At 45.9% G+C, this 19,654-nt stretch overlaps 1 protein-coding gene across 1 annotated transcript; it reads left to right on the top strand.

Moving 5' to 3' along the window:
* Positions 1–72: 72 nt before the first annotated feature.
* PEX16 (peroxisomal biogenesis factor 16) lies at positions 73–17,856 on the top strand. The gene is made up of 11 exons (XM_077322304.1): positions 73–328; positions 3,548–3,583; positions 6,560–6,636; positions 7,593–7,726; positions 11,426–11,526; positions 14,116–14,196; positions 14,680–14,832; positions 15,121–15,193; positions 16,168–16,287; positions 16,518–16,582; positions 17,407–17,856. Exons 1-11 carry the CDS (start codon positions 193–195, stop codon positions 17,463–17,465), a joined length of 1,035 nt encoding a protein of 344 aa, XP_077178419.1. The 5' UTR covers positions 73–192; the 3' UTR covers positions 17,466–17,856.
* The last annotated feature ends 1,798 nt before the right edge of the window (positions 17,857–19,654 follow it).

The following is a 19,654-nucleotide window of genomic DNA, read 5'->3' as shown; positions in this document are numbered from 1 at the left end:
TCCACCTTCGATTGATACCCCCTTTCGCTCATTTGCTCGACACTTGATTGGCGCCGTTCTCTCCCTGGCAATCGACGTGCGCAGGCGCGGAAGTGCGTGGGCGAGAGTGTTTCTCGGCGCGCGCCCGCTGGGGCTGACTGGGGCGGGAGGAGGGTCGTGAGCGGCGCTGAGCCCCCCCCCCCCCGGGCAGCCATGGCTGGCTTGGTGGAGGGGCCGGTCGGGCGGCTGCGGCGCCTGTGCCACCGCTATCAGGAGTACGTGAAGCGGCATCCGGCGGCCACTGCCCAGCTGGAGAGCACCGTGCGCGGCCTCTCTTACCTGCTGCCAGGTACTGGGGGATGGGCAGGCGCCTGGGAAAAGGAGAGGCGGACTGCGGAATCCGAACCGGCTCTGCCGCTCACTGCCGTGGGGCAGGGTGGTATTCCCTGTGCATGACAGCTCGGTAGAAGTCCGGCGGGCGAAAGGTACCTGGATGAGCAGAATCACTTGCTGAATATCGCCATTTTTGCAATGGTTAAACGCGTGCGAATCCTGCCGAGACGAAATGCATGGGAATCCTGCCGACCCAATTCATCAGGTTTTGTTGTAGTCTCGCAGCAGAGATTTTTTAAATTATAAGCCCTTCCCCGGATCCAGCCTTCTCTCAGTGATTCAGTAAGTCCGTAGTTGCTCCCCTGGCGCAGAGTAACCTAGGAGTTAAGCGTTTGCGGGATCAAAGGCAAATCTGGGAAAATGGAACATTTCAGATTCCCCTTTGAAGAATCCGGATTAAACAGTGCATCCTCTTTCTCAATTGGTCAGCCTCCCTACTGTTCTGGTGGCTGAGCATAATCTAAAGAGCAAGAACTGGGGGGAATCAATAGCCTTCCTTCAGTTTTTGTTCCCAGCATCAGAAGTATACTTTCTCTAAGCATTACCTTGGTTAATAAATGTATTCTCATAAACTTCTCTGCGTTCCTACAGAGAAACCTGTCTAAACAACATAACATCCTTACAACTTGTGTCAGTAAATCTAATAAGTAACCAAAATGTGGCTGCATGGTAAGTTAAACAAGCAACCCCCCCCCACAAAATTTACTAGTGTAGAACAATAGCTTCTGCTTCAATGCAAACTACATGTTTTGTTTGCATTGAAGCAGGAGGTATTTGATTAGTAAAATTTCTTAATTACTTTTTTGCCTCACATGACTCATCTTTTTTGTTTAATAAATTTAATAAGGCAGTTGTACATGTCTTTTCCCAATACTGAAAATGCTACTTGATTTTTACAGCATGACTGATATTTTGGTGTTATATGACAGGCTGAAGCATTTCTCTGTCTCCACACCATAATTTTATAAACCTCTTATGGTGGAACAGTTTAGTCTCCCTCTTCCCTCCCCAACTTTAAAAGACCTAAATAAATTATCCAGTTGTTAGCCTGACTCAGTACCTCCTGATCATTTTGTTATACTTTTTACAGCTGCACAATTGTTCTTCGAGATATAAGTCTAATATTCCAGATCCTGCAACTCAATAGATTTATGAAATGTTGAAGGAATTATATAAAATTATTATATATTTTGTCTGTTTCACTGTTTTGATGTTTCCATAGAATTATCTATCATGACTCTCAAGGGTCCCTTTCTTGGTTAGCCTCAGCTAATGCTGGTGCCACCAATAAGTATGAAATTTATATTTCCTTACATTGTATCTTTCTTGTTAATTTTTGTGTATTTCGCAGTTTGAGGAGATCCTTCACCAGTCCCCTTGTGTTTTCTCAGTTCTTAATCACTCAAATGTCATTTGTAAACTTGGTATTTCTCACTGCTTACTCCTGAATAAGTGAAATGCCGCCACCTCCCATATAAATCCTTGGGGAACCCCATTGCTTATCTCTATCCATAGCAAAGCTGTACTTTCTGATCCTCTGCTGCTTGCTCTTTAACCATTTTCTTGTCCATAAGAAGTCCTCTGATCTTATGACTTAGAAGCTTACTTAGAATCCTTTGTTAAGGAACATGGTCAAAAGCTTTTGAAAGACTATACACTGAGTAGAATCAACCCTTATTCAGGTATGAAGAACCTTGCATGGCTTAGGATGCAATGATTTCAAGGTAGTGTGATGGTGTAGTGTGGTTACAGTACAAACCATCTGCCCACAAGGAGTTTTTCTTCCATCCTGTATACATGACATTGCCCTTTTGCTTGAAAGAATCTGTTTTGAGCCATATTAGGCCTCGTCTACCTCTTTCGGTTATTGGAACCAGATGGCCGCAGCTACCTGCTCCATGTTAGCCATGAGTCTGATCATTGAAATATATATTTAATAAGGTGCTGATATTGATCCTTAAAGCCTTATATTTCTTGAAGCTAGCATACCCGAACAACCACCTTCTCCCGTATGAACCTACCTAAGTACTCAAGTCATCTATGCAGGCTCTGCTTCAGGTGCCTGGCCAAATTGTAGCTAGACAGATGGGCTTTCTTAATGCACTGAAACTTTGTAACACGGTCCTCAAAGAGACTCATTTACCTCCTCTATCATTGTCTCAGCCAGCGGGTGAAAAATTTGCTATTATATTGGGTGTTCCCTCACAAACACTTATTAGCCCTCCTTCCTGTGTTTTATGTTTACTAGAATTCAAAGCCTGTTCCTAAGTACGGGCTCTGAAGCCCCCCCGCGGCCAGTGAGCACACCCGGCAGGCCAGTGAGGTGGCGGGTGTGCTCGGCGAGCCCTGGGGAACCCATCCTGGGCCTCCTCCCCGGCGGCGAGGCGAGTGGCTGGACTGACTGTGTACTTATGACAGTTGGTCTGGCTTGTGCTGGTGAGGGCCGAATCAGAAAGCGCTTCGTGCCTTCCGATTGAGCCCACACCCGACTGGCTAGAACTGCTGTCTGTCCTGATGAGGGGCCAATGGGAAGGCGCTTCAAGCCTTCTGATTGGCCCCTCACCCGGCCCGGCCCCGCCCACTCTCCGCCCACTTACCTCTTAGCCTTTTATGTTTATACAGCAATAGCTGTATAAAGATGCATTTACATGTTTTATTTAATTATTTTGTTGTGGGTGTATATTTAGATTTTTGTTTTTAAAAACTGAAATGTTTTAATGTTTGCCACCATGAGGATGAACTGGGTGAAAAGATGGCATAGAAAAGTTTTAAATTAAGAAATTAACAAAAAAGAAACAATTTACTAGTAGTACATCAAGAAAAATCATGTATTTGATATATTTTTAAAAACTGTATTATTAGACTCACACTGGCCCCAATAGCTGTCAAACAAAAAGATGGCAAGAAGATTCCAATTAAAGAAGAAGACCCCTGAGAAAGTTATTTTCTCACTGATGGGTCTGTAAGCATTAGCTCTTGTGAGGCATTAATGGAATTTCTAAACTCTGGGGTCATGAAAGGTTCTGCAGAGAACCTTACTCTCAGGACTGCTTGAATAATGTGCTGGCTTCTTTAAATAAGAGGATGTTTACCCTCAGAAATGCTGCTTGGCTGTTTTTAGCAGCTTATGGGATAGTGGCTCACACCTTGCCTATGCTTATTTTTCATTTTTCAGGTCGGTTCTCTGACTCTCATGAACTTTCTGAGCTTGGTAAGTAAGACTGGATAATTTATCTGTATGTTTATTTATTTTCTCCCCAGTGCAGAAGAAGAAGGAGTTGGTTTTTATATCCCGCTTTTCACTGTCCGAAGGAGTCTCACAGCACATTACAATCACCTTCCCTTCCTCTCCCCACCACAGACACCGTGTGAGATAGGTGGGACTCAGAGGGCTCTGACAGAACTGTTCTGTGAGAACAGCCCTAACATGACTATGACTTGCCCAAGGTCACCCAGCTGGCTGCAGGTGGAGGAGTGGGGAATCAAACCCGACTCACCAGCTTAGAAGTCACTGCTCTTAGCCACTACACCAAGCTAGTTCCTGAAGTGGCCTAAATTGTTCTCTTTTACATTTTATCCTCACAACAATCCTGTGAGGTGGGCTGAGACTATGCAATACCAGAACACCCAGCAAACTTCCATGGCAAAACAAAGATTGAAACTTTGGTCTCCCAGACCCTTGTCTCGCTATACCATACTGGCTGCAGAAAGATGAATATGTGAATGTTCTCCAAGTAGGGCTGCTGTCTGCTGTACAGAGTGTAACTATTTCCTGTCTAGAAAGCAGAGCAGAAGAGAATTTCAGGATATTCCACTTTGTCTTCCTTGAATGTGAAGTTTTGTGTAAGAAATTGTACATGTGAATAGTAGATAATTGTAGTTCAGTCTCCTAAGTAACTGCTTGAGGAATATAAGGATATAAGAGCAATTGTGCTAAATTGGTCCAATTGAACAGGGGTAGTCAACCTGTGGTCCTCCAGATGTTCATGAACTACAATTCCCATGAGCCCTGCCAGCATTTGCTGGCAGGGGCTCATGGGAATTGTAGTTCATGAACTTCTGGAGGATCACAGGTTGACTACCCCTGCAATTGAGTACAGCAGCTGACATCACACACTAGACAAGATTCCCCAGTCATAGAAGCAAAAGTGTGCCCAGTTTGCCCAGTTTTGCCCCTCTGCATGGGTATCTCAAAGGTTGTTGCTCCTAAGCATGGAGGCTCCATTTAGTTGTCACTAAGGGCCATTGTGAATCTTGCCCTCTGGGAGCTTTTCTGATCTCATTATAAAGCCAACTAGCTGGTGGCTGTCACAACATCTTGTGACAGAATATTCTACAATCCAGTTTACACACAATTCAATAAATTCACTCTGTGCATAGGTGACAGATCATGGATGATTTTATAGACCTCCATCATGTCCCTCCTTTAGAGCCAATCTAAACATGATCCATCCTTTGGTGATTGCAGCGATTCTTGTTCTTTAAAAAGTGCCACAAGGCCCAGATTGGGTGCATTGCAGGATCTCTCGTTACCCTTGTATCTGTCATAAAATTTCAGATCCCTCCATTCCTTCTCTTGTTTATGGGTGAACTTTATGTAACCGTGTTGGAATCAGGCCCTGAAATGACGGCATTTGGGTCCTCTCCAAGTCTTCCGATACTGTATTCCTGGGGAAAGATGGCACTCTAAATTCAGATGCTTTATTGCCATGGTACATCCTGCCAGCATTTCTAGTCAGTTCGCCAAGATGTCTGCCAAGTAGTAGCTGGTACTGCAGTGTGCAGAGGACAGTCAGCATTTGCCTTTTGTTAAGGGCCATTCCTGATCTGGTTTGCTTCCGTTCTATACCGCTTTATGAGACCAGGGTGTTTGCTTGGGGCTCCCCGTCTGCTGTAGGGCAAAGCTGTCAAAGAATATGAGCAATGTGCAGGTTTTTTGCAGTACTGCACAGGATGATAAAGTTCAGGGCATAAATTAAGGCTTGTAGCAAGGCAAAATTGACCCGGCCCAGATTTTCTTTTCCCTGGACTGGGGTAGTTGTCAGTCTCTGTGCCACTGAAGAAGCTAGGAAAGGAGACAGCAGTGAGGACTGGGCTTCCAGAGCAACTGTTCCTTTTGAAAGTAAAAAGGTTTGATTGGGGGGGAGGGGTTCACGCATGTGCAATTTCTTTTCTTGAAAGCCAGTGTGGTGTAGTGGTTCAGAGCGGTGGCCTCTAAACTGGAGAACTGGTCTTGATTCCCCACTCCTCCTCCACATGCAGCCAGCGGGGTGACCTTGGGCCAGCCACAGTAGGGAAATGCACTCATCTGAAAATCCAGCCCACCTCGGAAGCTGGCTTGGCCCACCTTGACTTCTCCCAAGCTGCCTCAGAGATCTCTGAGAGGCTTCAGAGCCCATTATAGTAAATGGTGCCATTGACTATAATGGGGATTTTCAGGTTTCTACCTTTCCCATGGCCCTGGAGAGGAGGGGGATGCCTGGCAAGGGTGTGCGAGAGGGAAATTTCACAGCATCACTAGCGGTTTGGGGATGCCAGCCTCCAGGGGGGACCTGGAGGCCCACCAAACACCACATCAAAGGTGGGGGGGCATGACAGATCCACACCAACAGACAACCCACTAGCCCCAGGGTAGCCTCAGAAAGCAAGGGGGTTTTGTCACATGGACACCTTCCTCCTCCTCAGCAGGATTATCATGTGAACCTACTGTACTGTCCTCCAGTGGAGGATCTCAGGGTGGCCTCCTTCTCCCTCTCATTATTTAATTTGTTACTCGCCTCTCCCCGGAGGCTTGAGGCGAGTTACAGCGGGTAAAAGCCCCAAATTGGAACAACAACAGTGGCAGCCTAGGCCCGAACCATCCACCATAAACAGTGCCCCCCCCAAAAAAACAGAAGCAACAGCAGTAGGGCAGCAAGCCACCCACCCAAAGGTGGGCTACCCCCACTGCAGAAACAATGCTGAAAGACAGAACTGTAAGCAACTGCAAAAATCAACTTTTAAAAGGAACACAACCCCAAGAAGAAAAGGCAAAAAGTGCTGCCCTTCAGATAAAAGAAGAAGAAACAGTGAATCCCAGAGCAAGCAGCTTTGAGACTCCTTTGAGTAGTCAAAAGTGGTGTACAAAAAACAGCTCTTCTTTTTCCAGTTAATAAACAGCGGTGTCTCTCTTTCACCTTCTCCTTAGTGTATTCTGCCTCCAATTTGCTGGTGTTGCTGAATGACTGGATCCTTCGGAAGGAGTTCCACCAGTCCCTTCCTGTGGTATGAATCCCCTCTCAGCTAGAGGAGGGTGGAGGTGATGGGAGACAGTCTGCTTTTTCCATTCTTGGTGACTGGAACATGGCTCTGGCTTCCTCCATTCTGTTGGTGTTTGGGGTAGTGGTCTGAGTTTGCTGTGAAATCTCAGGCATCTGTCAGCCCTTCTGTGTCTTGCAGTTGTAGCTTTAAGGTGGGAAAGGGGCCACAACACTCAGGAAGGGGTTTGAATGGCCTTATGTGTCCTTGCCTAGCTGTTTAATTGTTTTGTAGAAGCTGTGTTAGGGTGGCCTGTATCTCTACCGGTCAAGTGATCATTTGAAGAGGTTAGCAGTGAACGGCTGTTCTGTTGGTTGGATTTCTGAGGAAAGATCTTGGGCTTGTTACTTTTTGGGACCCCAACAGAATCTTGTGACCTGCCATTCTCCTTTCCCCCTTGATTTATACCTTATTAGCTGGTTAAACTGCAACGTTTGACACAGGAGGTTGACCACTGGAGAACTTACTATGTTGTTAATAGTATTCTGTTGTGTTTTAATTATGTGATGCTTTTAACAATGGTTGTGAACTGCCTTGAGCCCACTTTTGCAGGACTAGGCGGTATATAAACTATACACTTTGTAAATAAATAAAATCATCCTGTGATCTGAGAGAGAAATGAATGGAAGCCGGCTCAGATCATGACTCCTCTCCTTGAGAGCCAGCGTGCTGCAGTGGTCAGTGAGCTTTGATTCCCCACTCTCCTGCATGCAGCCGGTTGGGTGACCTTGGGTTAGTCACATTTCTCTTAGACAAAGCTGTTCTCACAGAGCACTTCTCTCAGAGCTCTCTCAGACCACCTGCTTCACAGGGTGTTTGTTGTGGGGAGAGGAAGGGAAGGCGATTGTATGTCGCTTTGGAACTCCTTCAGGTACAGAAAAGTGGGAAATAAAAAACTGCTTCTTCTATCTCTTGCTTTGCAGTCGCTTCCTCAGCAGAAGCTGCTGACATGGCTGAGCGTCCTCGAGTGCATGGAAGTCTTTGCAGAGATGGGGGCTGCCAAGGTGTGGGGTGAGACTGGCCGATGGGCCATCATTGTCCTCATCCAGCTTGCCAAGTAAGTCTTCAGTGTGGAAAAGAGGCAGATGTTGCACAATGAATGACAAGGGCCACGGAAGAGCTGGTTGTGGAGATGGGCACCTGCTAGATCCTCTGGGGTCTTGGCTAGAACTTTACTCCTTTTCTGAAAGGACTTGCCTTAGGCATTGTAAGCCACACAGCTGTTCTGAGCCTTGCCCATTCCTCCTGCTCATCCAGCGACTATAGCTGGGGGTTCTGACACTGAGTTCTCTGCCCACTTACTCCTCCTATGGGGTTCTGAAGGTTTTGAATGTCTTTACTTTGGCCCTGGGGATGCTGTGGGTGGATTGAGAGGAAGACCAATAACATAGCAGGACATTTCGTCACATGCATCGGAATCATTAATTAAATAGGCAAAAGTGATATCTGCTCCAAAGTCATCCTAAGCAGATCTACTAATGCTGCTCATGATTGATCTGTACATCGCTTGTGCTGTAGGCCAACCTTCCTGTTTTTTCAGCCTGTGGTTGAACTTGGATTGAAAACAAGCCCTTTCTAAGCTGTGTCACAAATGCAGGTCTGCTGCAGTGAAGTGCAGCTGTGTATTTTCCAAGACTCTTGACTATGAACTGCATCTTCCAGTACATGGTTTGTTCCAATCTGTCCCAGAGTGATGGGTTTTACTAGATTGTGGAAACTCAGTGGATGTTGTTTACCTGGATTTCTGTAAGGCTTTTGACAGGGTTCCCTGTGATGTTCAGATGGGTAAACTGGAGGACTGTACACTGGATTTTCAGATGGTTAGGTGGACAAGGAACTGGCTAGAAAACCATATCCAAAGAGTAGTTGTCAATAGTATTTTCTTGGATTGGAAGGAGGTGAGCAGTGGGGTGCCACAAGGCTCAGTACTAGCTCTGATACTTTACAACTTTTTAATCAATGATTTGGATGAGGGGGTGGAGGGACTATTCATTAAATTAGGAGGAGAAGCAAACACCCCAGAGTTCAACAAGATCTAAACATGCTGGAAAAGTGGTCAAATTAGAACAAGATGCAATTCAATAAGGAGAAGTACAGAGTTCTTCAGCTGGGTCACAAGAATGAGAAGCATACAAACTACATAGGAAATACATTTATGATTAGCAGTGTATATGTACAAGAACCTGGGGTACTTGTGGACTGTACTCCAAATATGAGCAGACAGTGTGATGCGGCAGTAAAGAAGGCATATGCAGTCTTGAGCTGTATCAACGGAGGCATCACAAGATGTCATAGTCCCACTGTATACTGCATTGGTCAGACCCCACCTGGAGTACTGTGCACAGCTCTGGAGGCCTCACCTCAAAAAGGATGTGGACAAAATTGAGAGGGTTCATAGAAGACAAGAGCCTCTGTCCATAATTTTTACAATTCTGGGTGAGCAGGTAAAGTGCTAGAAGATTGGAGGTAGACAAATGTCCCTATATTCAAGAAGAGGGAAAATGAGGATCCAGGTAATTACCAGTCCATCAGCTTGATGTCTATAGCTGGCAAAATTTTAGAACAAATCAAACAGTCAGTCCTTGAACAGCTAGAGCAGATGGCTATAATTACTAAGAGTCAGCATGGCTTTCTCAACAACAACTCATGTCAGACTAATCTTATTTCTTTTTATTTTGAGAAAGTTACTACCTTGCTAGATCAGGGAAATGCTGTGGACATAGTTTACCTTGATTTCAGTAAGGCCTTTGATAAGGTTCCACCTGAAATTCTTATTGGCAAGTTGGTAAAATGCGGTATGGATCCTATTACTGTTACGTGGATAGAGAACTGGTTGACAGATCATACCCAAAGGGTGCTTGTAAGTGGTTCATCTTCTTGGAGAGGAGTGACAGGTGGAGTGCCTTAGGGATCTGTCCTGGGCCCTATATTATTCAACATATTCATAAATGATTTGGATGAAGGAATAGAGTGGGTGCTTATTAAATTTGCAGATGACACTAAACTGGGATGGGGCCGAAAACACATCAAAAGACAGAATCAGGATGGCAGACTAGAAAACTGGTTTAAAATGAATAAAATAAATTTCAATAGTGATAAATGCAAAGTTCATTTAAGTAGGAAAAATCAAATGCATCACTATAGGATAGGTGAGACTTGTCAGTAGTACATGTGAAAAGGATCTGGGGGTCTTAATAGGCCATGCACTGAACATGAGTCAGCAGTGTGACTCGATTGATAAGGCAAACATGATTTTGGGCTGTATTAAAAGAAGTATAAGAGCCTCTTGTGGCGCAGAGTGGTAAGGCAGCAGACACGCAGTCTGAAACTCTGCCCATGAGGCTGTGAGTTCAATCCCAGCAGCTGGCTCAAGGCTGACTCAGCCTTTCATCCCTCTGAGGTCGGTAAAATGAGTACCCAGGTTGCTGGGAGGTAAATGGTAATGACTGGGGAAGGCACTGGCAAACCACCTCGTATTGAGTCTGCCATGAAAACGCTAGAGGGCGTCACCCCAAGGGTCAGACATGACCCGGTGCTTGCACAGGGGATACCTTTACCTAAAAGAAGTATTGTGTCCAGATCATGCAAGGTGATGGTACCATTTTACTCTGCTCTGGTAAGACCTGACTTGGAGTATTGTGTTCAGTTTTGGGCACCACAACTGAAGAAAGATAGACAAAATGGGTGTCCAGAGGAGAGCTACAAAAATAGTGAGGGGTTAGGGGACCAAGTCGTATGAGGAAAGGTTGAGGGAGCTTGTCTGTTTAGCCTGGAGAGAAGACAATGAAGAGGTTATATGATAACCATCTTCAAATACTTGAAGGGCTGTCATATAGAAGATGGAGCAGAGTTGTTTTCTGTTGCCCCAGAGGGTCAGACCAGAACCAATGGGTTGAAATTAATTCAAAAGAGTTTTCGGCTAAACATCCAGAAGAAGTTCCTGATAGAGCGGTTCTTCAGTGGAACAGGCTTCCTCGGAAGGTGGTGGGTTCTCCTTTGGAAGTTTTTAAGCAGAGGCTAAATAGTTATCTGACAGAAATGCTGATTTTATGAACTTAGGCAGATTGTGAGTTGGTGGGCAGGAAGGGATGTGCCAGTGTTTGTCTCTTGTGGTCCTTCCTTGCATACTCAGGGAATTGCTAATTGCCACTGTGGGATGATAGGTAACTTTTCTCCAGGCCAGGCTGTATTCGGGAGATTTTTGGTGGAGGGATCACTTGGGCATGAAATTGGTGTCATTGTGGCTGGGCAGGTAGTTGTGAGTTCCTGCATTGTCCAGAGGGTTGGATAGGATGTCTCTGGAGATCCCTTCCAACTCTGATTCTATGAGAATGATCCAGGACCTGGGGACCAAGTCTTGTGTGGAAAGGCTGGGGGACTTGGGCATGTTCAGCCTGGAGCAGAGGAGGTTGAGATGGAACATAATTGCTCTCTTTAAGTATTTGAAAGGTTGTCACTTAGAGAAGGGCAGGGAAAGGTTCCTGTTGGAGGCAGAGGATAGGACCTGCAGTAATGGGTTTAAACTATGGGGAGAATGATAACAGCAAGATATTGGAGGGGGGGGATTTCAGAGTCAGAGTAGTTCAACAGTAGAATTGGCTGCCTAAGGAGGTGATAAGCTCCCAATCACTGACAGTCTTCAAGCAGCCTCTGGACAGATACTTATCCTGGATGCTTTAGGCTGATCCTGACTGAGCAGGGGGTTGGATTAGACGGCCTGTATGGCCCCTTCCAACTGTATGATTCTAACCCACAGAGCCATCCTGCGCCTCCTGCTGTTGCTCTGGTACAAAGCTGGCATCCAGACGTCTCCTCCCATTGTGCCTCTGGACAGGAGACACTCATTGCAGCAGGGAGGTGAGTCACATGCAACACAAACTGCAGCCATTTTGATGAGGGTTGGAAGGAAGTTTTGGATGAAGCAGCTCAGCTGAAATGATGTTTGTCTCTGTTAGCCTAAAGGAAGAAGGAACCCTTTTTGCAGAACAATGTTTAGGATTTTTGAGTAGTTTAGTGAACAGAAAAGCTCCAGTTTTCCCTTGTGTTTCTCTGTGAGCATTCAGTTCTATGGATTGTCTGCCTGCTGTTGGGCTGAATCCTGAAAGGAGTGAGTGTATCTAGTGAGAGAACAAAGCTCATCTCGTTGGTGGTCACAGCATTAAGTAGGTGCTGAGGGAGGCTTTTGGAACCATAGCTAAGCTGATGGATTCTGAACTGGGCCCAAAATACAGAGGATTCCTACTACCTTCTAGCAGACTCCTACTACATCCTTTAGTGTAGGATTGTGCCATCCCACAATGTCCCCCTGAGAGTGTTACAATCCAGTGATCAAAACCTACTTAGGATTCCTGGCCCTAAAGCAGCCTTCCTCAACTTTTTTACCATTGAGAAACCCCTGGAACATTCTTCAGGCTTCAAGAAACCTCAGAAGTGGCACAATCATGCAGAATATGGTTAGAAAGCATAACTGTGTACATGCCCACATGGGGCATCTCCCCTTCCCATCCCCTCCAGGCCCATCATTGGGCATTGGGGGGGGGGATGGTGGGTCAACAGGACCCTATATGTTCCTATCATCTGATAAATGTTTAGCAGATTTTAAAATATATATATAAATTAATGAACTGTATTTTTTACTTGGTAGCTGTCCTAAGCCTTTGAAGGAAAAAAAAATTCCAGGGAACCTTGTGGAAAAATTCAAAAAGACTAATATGCAAACCACAAAAAACCTCAAATTCATAAAATTATTCAAATTGGAAAAGTATGCATACAATTTTTAATAACAATATCCAAAACCCACAAAACTATTCTCAAATACAATCTTTAACCATTTGCTATATAGATTAAAGTACAGAGCTCTCTTTGGTGCAGTGTGTGTCTGGACTCTGGGCCAATCAGGATGTGCACAGCCTGATTAGCCCAGCCCCACTACTGCCCACCCCCAACAACCCTGCCCAGGAGTGCTCCTGCGGCAAGAGGAAGTGGGTCTCCCTGTATGCTCACCACTGCCCCTCTGCCTACCTTCCCAGGTCTTTTCCCCCCACCAAACCGAGGTGCACCACCATGGGCCCCGGGCTGCTCCAGTACTGTCCATGGCCCTCACCGTCTCGCCAGGCTCTGTGCTGCTACACGCTATGCACCTCCCTCCCTCCCTCCCTCCCTGACTGCCTTCCTTCAGTCCTTTCTGGGCCTCTTCCTCCTTCCCTCCTTCTTTCCCTTTCCTCCCTCCCTTTCTTCTTTCCTTCCTCCATTCCTGCTTTCCTCCCTCCTTTTCCCCTTTCCTGCCTTCCTTCCTTCCTTCCTCCCTCCCTCCCTCCCTCCCTCCCCCCCCCCACTGGGAGAGCCTAGAGCCCCTTGTATTCTACAATTCAATGGGCTTTCATTCTACTAAACTCTATAAATTATCAAAGGATCATATAATGTTATGAAAACGCAGGAAAAAAAACCATACAGTATTTCTTGATATCTCCTACACACAATATCTCAAAAAGTCACAAGAGTACAATGTTACATAATGTCTCCTCACAATCAATCACAAGGTATATAGAGAACTCCCAACAGGACCCAGGAGCTCAGCCTGTTTTGCATCAGCTTCTGCAGGGGAATATATAGAGGAGAGAAAAAATAAAACCCAGCTATTATCAAAGATAACATGGACTACTGTAGTATTTGAGAATAGTTTTGTAGGGTTTGTATATTATTATTAAAAATTGTATACTTTTTCAATTTGTATAATTTTATGAATTTGAGGGTCTTCGTGGTTTGAGGAAGGGCAGCATATAAATCCAAAAATAATTACTCATTTATACTCTACCACACGGAGTGCCGTAGTGCTTCGCTCTGCCTCACAGGCTCTCTGGAATTCCTGTCAGCCCTCTTTGATGACCAAGAGTGGGCAGGGCTCTCAGGGGGGATCAGTAAAGTTTCATGCCTTTCATCAACTTAACCGGATCTTCTGTTGGTGGAAGACTCTTTGGAGAAGAGGAAAGCTTCAAACTTTGCTGATTGGAGTGGCTGGATCCACCTTGTTATATCTTTTGGAAGAGCATAATTAAGGTTCCTGGTAGGCTGGGAGAAAAAGGTCCTGATCTTTTACTAGAGACAATGTCTGGAAATGGGCAAGCTTTTCATGGCATGGAGGTAAATAATCTCACCTGGGAAATGACGTTTGAATAAACCTCTGTTAAAAGGACAGAGCGTTTTTTTTTTCTCCAAGCCATTGGCAAGGGGACTCACAGCAGAAAGCTTGAGTGGTATCTTCTGGTGAGCTGGTTTGGCCTGTGCTAGGAAAACAGGAGCCAGTGCTTGGTTCCCTCTACTCTTCCTTCCAAGCCCATTGACTGGTCTTGACAGGTGAACAAATGTCTTAGCCTGAGCAAAGTCAAAGCTGCAGGGAGGGTTTCCCCCAAGCCTAGTCCTTGATCTAATACCCCTGTCTCCTGACAGACAAAGAGGGCAACTCAGCAGGCAAGGAGCAGATATATGTGGGGAAGCGCTCTAGCCGTGTCATGAGGTGCCTCGGAAGCAGTAAGTATTCTCTTGAGTCTGTCTTCTATCTTTTGCCTGGGGTGAGCACAGGTGGTGGTATGCTTTGCCAAACTGCAAGGGTAAAAACTGTAAGTGGGTCAGTAGCAATGCTAATATCTGAAAGCAGCCTGAACAAAGAGCTTCATTTTTTCTCCTGCCTTTCCTCCCAGTGAGGACCCGTAGTAGCCAGGTAGTGTTTGGATGGTGGAAGACTACGGGCTGAAGCACAGCATTTATAAATGTCTGTCTGTACCCAGTGGGCACCACCTCTGTTATAGCCTCCCAAGAACAGCCCTGTGGGGGAGCAGAGGGTGAGAGAGTGACTGTCCCAAGGTTACCGAGCAAGCTTCCACAGCAGAGTGGGGATTCGAACTTGGGTCTCACAGATCCTAATTGGACACTGGAACCACTGACACCATACTGCCCTGTTGCTCATGCAAAGGGTGCTTACCTTTCCTTCAAAACCGGTTGTTTTGGTTTCAGCCCCATCCCTTCACTCCAGACACTGGGGAGCACCTCAGCAACGGGAGGAGAAGCAGAACCAAAGAGCCATGGAGTTGGACCAGCCTCCGACCCCTTTGAGCATCCAAGAAACCATTGCGGAATCGATTTATGTGACCCGGCCGCTGCTCCACTGTATCCTGCTCTGGCTTCCAACGGACCTTGTAGTGTATCCTGTATGCCACTAGAGAGAGCTGCAGCCTCAGCATACAGTTTCCCAGTCCTTCCTGTTAAACGGGCGGGCCTCTCCGGCAAGGCTTTGCATCTGTCAGTTGGCAGGAAGATCTTCTCTTATCGCCCTCTGGTGTTGTGCTGACACAGTGTAATAGCTGCTTGTAACCTCTTCTGGCTTGGAGAGCCATTCTACTCCCACAGGCTTAGCAATTCTCTCCTTCCTGTTCATTCCTTAACCTTTGTTCCTAGTATTAAGCTTAGGGCTTTGGGGACAGAGATCATGGAAACCCTGGCTCCTGTCAGGATTCTTGGATGTTACAAGGTCAGTTTGGAGTAAAGGATTTCTGTATCTCAATTATTTTCCCCTTCATGATGTAGCACAGTGAGCAGCAATAACTGGCACATTTGTTCACAGGTGAAAGGGGGAGAGATAGCATTACTTAAGTAACTGGAGAAATGTGAATGGGGAGGGTAGCTCACCTTCAGCAGTGGATGAGCCCATGTGGTAGTTTTTCTACAAACTCTAGAAATTCCTGGGGTTGAGCTTGACTGGAGCCATGATGTATTTCTTCTTCTGCCAAGGCTCAGTTTTGGTACATCATAATAGCTGCTTATGTGTGGGACATAATTTGTTTATTATCTCATGGGGCTAAGGGTGATTACAATAAAAGCGTAACATTGTATACAATACATCAAATGCATTGTATATTTTAAATAAATGCATTAAACAAGAATTAAACTGATCACAGGAGAGAGGGGGAATGATGATGGTGGCCATTTTACTTGTTCGGTGGGTTCTGACAGGGAGGCTAATAGGCCTTATTTCCAACAAGGCTGGAGAAGTTAACTCCAGTTAGTGTTAACTTCATAGAGAACCCATGCAACAGACTTATTGCATCATTGCATTCCAGTGTTCTGCTTTTCGGGTGCTTTGCAGCACCAGCCTCGCACATGTGCAGTGTTGAGGTCCCTGTTTAGAGCAGTGATCCAAGAGCTAGTCAGTAAGGTGGTGGGCGATGCCTGATTGTGCTGCCAGTGAGTTTTCTTCCTCTGCTGCTGCCGTTCTTACCAGCAGTAGGATTAGACTAGCTCTGCAGGGAAGTGCTTTTGCCCCAAGGAGCTTTGCTCCCAGGCAGGCCTGAGGCCAAACCGTTCCCCTGTTGACAATTAATTATTGGGCAAAGGGATGAGCTTTCCTCCCTTAGGAAGAATTAAATATGAAAGGATGCTCCCCACATGTTGACCCATGCCAAGGTATAGAAGCGGCTGCTTTGACACTCTGCTTGTCCTTTACAGCTTGAGTCTCCTGAGTGACATGAAAGAGCTGAACAAGCGTGAGCGCATGGAGCTGAGACGCCGGACTATCTTGCTGCTGTACTACCTGCTGAGATCGCCCTTCTATGACAGATACTCAGAGTAAGGATACCAGGCTGGTGCTGCCCACTCTGTCTAAAGAGAAAGAGCTGCCCCTTGCCAAAGGGAACCGTGTGATTTCTGGAGGAGTTGGGTGCTCGTCCCTTGGAACCTGTGGCTCATGAGGATTCATCATTCTGAAGGGTTTTGTTCTGCTGCTTGGTTTCAAGGAACTCTTTCCAGTTGGGCAGGATCCCATTCCCACAAGCCTGTTTTGTCTTCTCTTTCCTTAGGGGCAGGATCCTCTTTCTGCTGCGCCTGCTGGCAGATTACGTCCCTGGAGTAGGCTTAGTCACACGTAAGTAGGCGGTTACTGGGCTGGAATGGATCCTTTACCAGCCTTGAGTCAAACCTTGCTCACTCATTTTAAAGGAACCCTCAAATTGTCATGTGTTTAAATATGGGTTGATTGAGATGCAGGCACCAGAAAACTTGGTATCTGGAAATACAGAATATCATATAATATTTATTTTTAAAAATATTTCCTTTGATGCGTTTATGGCTTTCTATAAACCATGTTATGATAAATTTGGAGGCATTTAAACCCTGTTTTTGGCATTGGTAGGAGAAAATGGCTGGTAAACTTAGTGCAGTTTTTGCTGGCATTGCCTGCCACTATTATCTAAAGTTCTGTAGACAGGAGGCCTAGCAGTCGCAGATAGTGTGCTGAGTCACAGAATTTCCTTGTATAGACCCCATTTTCCCCCTCAATGGGGTCCTAAAGTAGCTTGGAGTGACTGTCCCAAGGTCACCCAGCAAGCTTCCATGGCAGAGTAGGGATTTGTTCTTGGGTCTTCCAGATCCTAGTCTGACACCATGCTGGCTGGATTTACAAGGTTTTTACACCTGTAATTCTCCTCCTTCAAACCATTCTTCTTGGAAGGCGAGATTCTATCAAGAGGGGCTGATTGCTCAGAGACTGGGCAATGCTAAGATGAATTGACAAGGCTCTTCTTTTAGCTAGCAGAAGGTCATTTTCTCTGCCTCACAGGTCTTCCCTTTAACCCATGGTCCAGCAGCGCTTCCTATGTCTGAGCACAGGAAAGTGGAAGAAGGTGGCATTGTGGGAGTTTATGGCCTTCCTTACTGTCTACACTCACTCTTTTCTACCTCCTATTTCAGGGCCACTGATGGATTACTTGCCAGCCTGGCAGAAGGTTTATTTCTACAACTGGGGTTGACCTGGCGTCATTGTGGAAGTTGGAGCTGGGCTGGCTCAGACTGATAGCAGAATCTGGCAGTGACAGGATGCTTTCATGCGGAGGGAGCCAGCTATGGGGACCTACAAAAATAAATCATGTCTTCTTGCATCTTATGCCAATGATTACAGACGTTCCTGTATACAGGGAAGAGGAAGGGCTCTTCTCTCTCTTTTCTCTCTCTCTCTCTCTTTAAAGGATCTTCTTGTGAACTGTGAACTGTGAACTCCACACAGTGTGGGACTTGAAGCACCTATGCTACTCTCCCTTTCCATTCTGAGGTACCTGGTTTCAGAGCTGGTGAGGGGACTCTTTTTGTATGCATTTTGTATGGCTGCAAGTTAATAAAGCCGGGAGTCGGCAGTGCTTTTGGGCTAGTTGGTGTGGTCTTTTCTACATTGGGAGGTGTTTACCTCCTTGCTTCCAAGCCAGACATCTGGAAGCAATCCCCCCATCTCAGATACAGGCATGTAAGTGTGTGTGTAGGGTTGTCTCTTAGAGCATATTCATTATCAATTCCGCTGGTAGATGTTGTTGTAAAGACCCTGTATGACCCCTAGATAGACTGCTACCACTTAAGACGATATTACTTCATTTGAAATGTTTATATCCTACATTTCTCCCCATCAAAGTTGCTTATATTATTAAAACCAGCTGAAATCTCCTATCACACAAATTCAGATAACAAGAGCAAGCCATTTTACTTGGTCATGACACCTGAGCTCCACTTATAGGCCTCCAAAACTCTGGAGGAGCTGTTAAGAATCCTTGGCTTGATACCTGGTGCTGCCTTGTAGGCACATAGGGGTGGAGAACATCCCACAGATCTGAGGGCCCCAACTATGAGGGTTGATATAATACCTTGAACTGAACGCACAAGCAAGTTGTGTTGATCATAAACCTGGGGTGAGATAATCAAAATCACTCTGGTCAACTATCCAGCTCTTTCATTCTGCACTGCAGTTTATGTTCTTCTAGGGCAGTCCACTGGAGCAGATCAGTTGAGCTGGAGGATATTGAAGTAGATGGACTAATAGCCTAGCTTCGACTCATGAAAAACTGTTGAGGAGCCATAGATCCGGGGGTGGGGTGGGGGTGCCTTATGCGTCTCTCAAGGGCTGTCCTCTCTGTTTTGATTGCATCATGTATTCTAGGACCAAGCATAAGCACTAAAAATATGTTCAAAGCTCATATTAAGCTATTGCTGCTCTGTCTGCAGGCTAAAAACCCTTCCTGTCTAAAATACTAGGTTGCTTTGCCTTCACCAGGATGCATCGACAACACTGCTTCAGTTGCCATGGGACTGAGCACCCCTCCGGCCTGGTGAGGCTGTAAGCCAAGAATGCTCTTGGGTCCTCTTGGCCTTGGCCTGGCTCCTGTGGTCCATATGTGTCTCAGCTGGGTCTGAGTCTACTGGTGTTTTTCCTCGCTGGTGTGCTAAATTTCCTGCCCTCTCTTCTCCCTTGCCAGGGGTATTGACTTTCACAGCTTGCAGGCTGCCTCGCTAATGGCTAGAGTGGCTTTGCAGAACAAATGCTGGCTGCTGAGGGGCTGGTGAAGCAGGGGAATGGCCCAGGTAAATTAGTTGATGTTGGTTATATGAGGTTTTCAGCTAATGAAATGTCAGGGCCAGAACTGCTGCCTAGGTCAGGTGACCCAGAGTGCGCAAGTATCCAAGCAAGCAATGAAGGCCTTAACTATAGAAGCCTTTCTGGGCTCCTAAATAAGGCAGTTCTTGCTCGTGATGTCCTCCCCCTGGAATTTCATATACTGTTGCTAATCTTTCTGTGAATGCACATTTGCTGTCATGCCATGCTTTGTGGCCTCTGTAACGTACCTGTGTGGGGCGGATGGCCTGTACTGTTTTTCCATGAGTGAGTTTAGAAGTCTCAGCAGTTTCTGGAGACCGATTGAGAATGCTCAGCTTCTTATAAGTATCCCTGAAAATGAAAACGAAAACTACCCACCCTGACAATACCACTTCCTCTAAAACTTTCATCTATTAAAGTAGATATTTGTGCAGTAGAAGACAACTAGCAATACTCTAGCTGGGCACTTAAGCAAGCTCAGTAAAGAAGCAGAAAAAATGACTTGATTCGGCTCAATGGTGCTGGGAAAATTCATGAAGATTTTAATACAGATGTAAGATGGGGAAAATTCAACAGGTGGAG

Source organism: Paroedura picta, chromosome 2 (genome assembly GCF_049243985.1).
Source record: "Paroedura picta isolate Pp20150507F chromosome 2, Ppicta_v3.0, whole genome shotgun sequence".
Taxonomy (NCBI): Eukaryota; Metazoa; Chordata; class Lepidosauria; order Squamata; family Gekkonidae; genus Paroedura; species Paroedura picta.
Note: the sequence above shows the minus strand (reverse complement) of the source record. Positions and strands in the feature narration are given on the sequence as shown.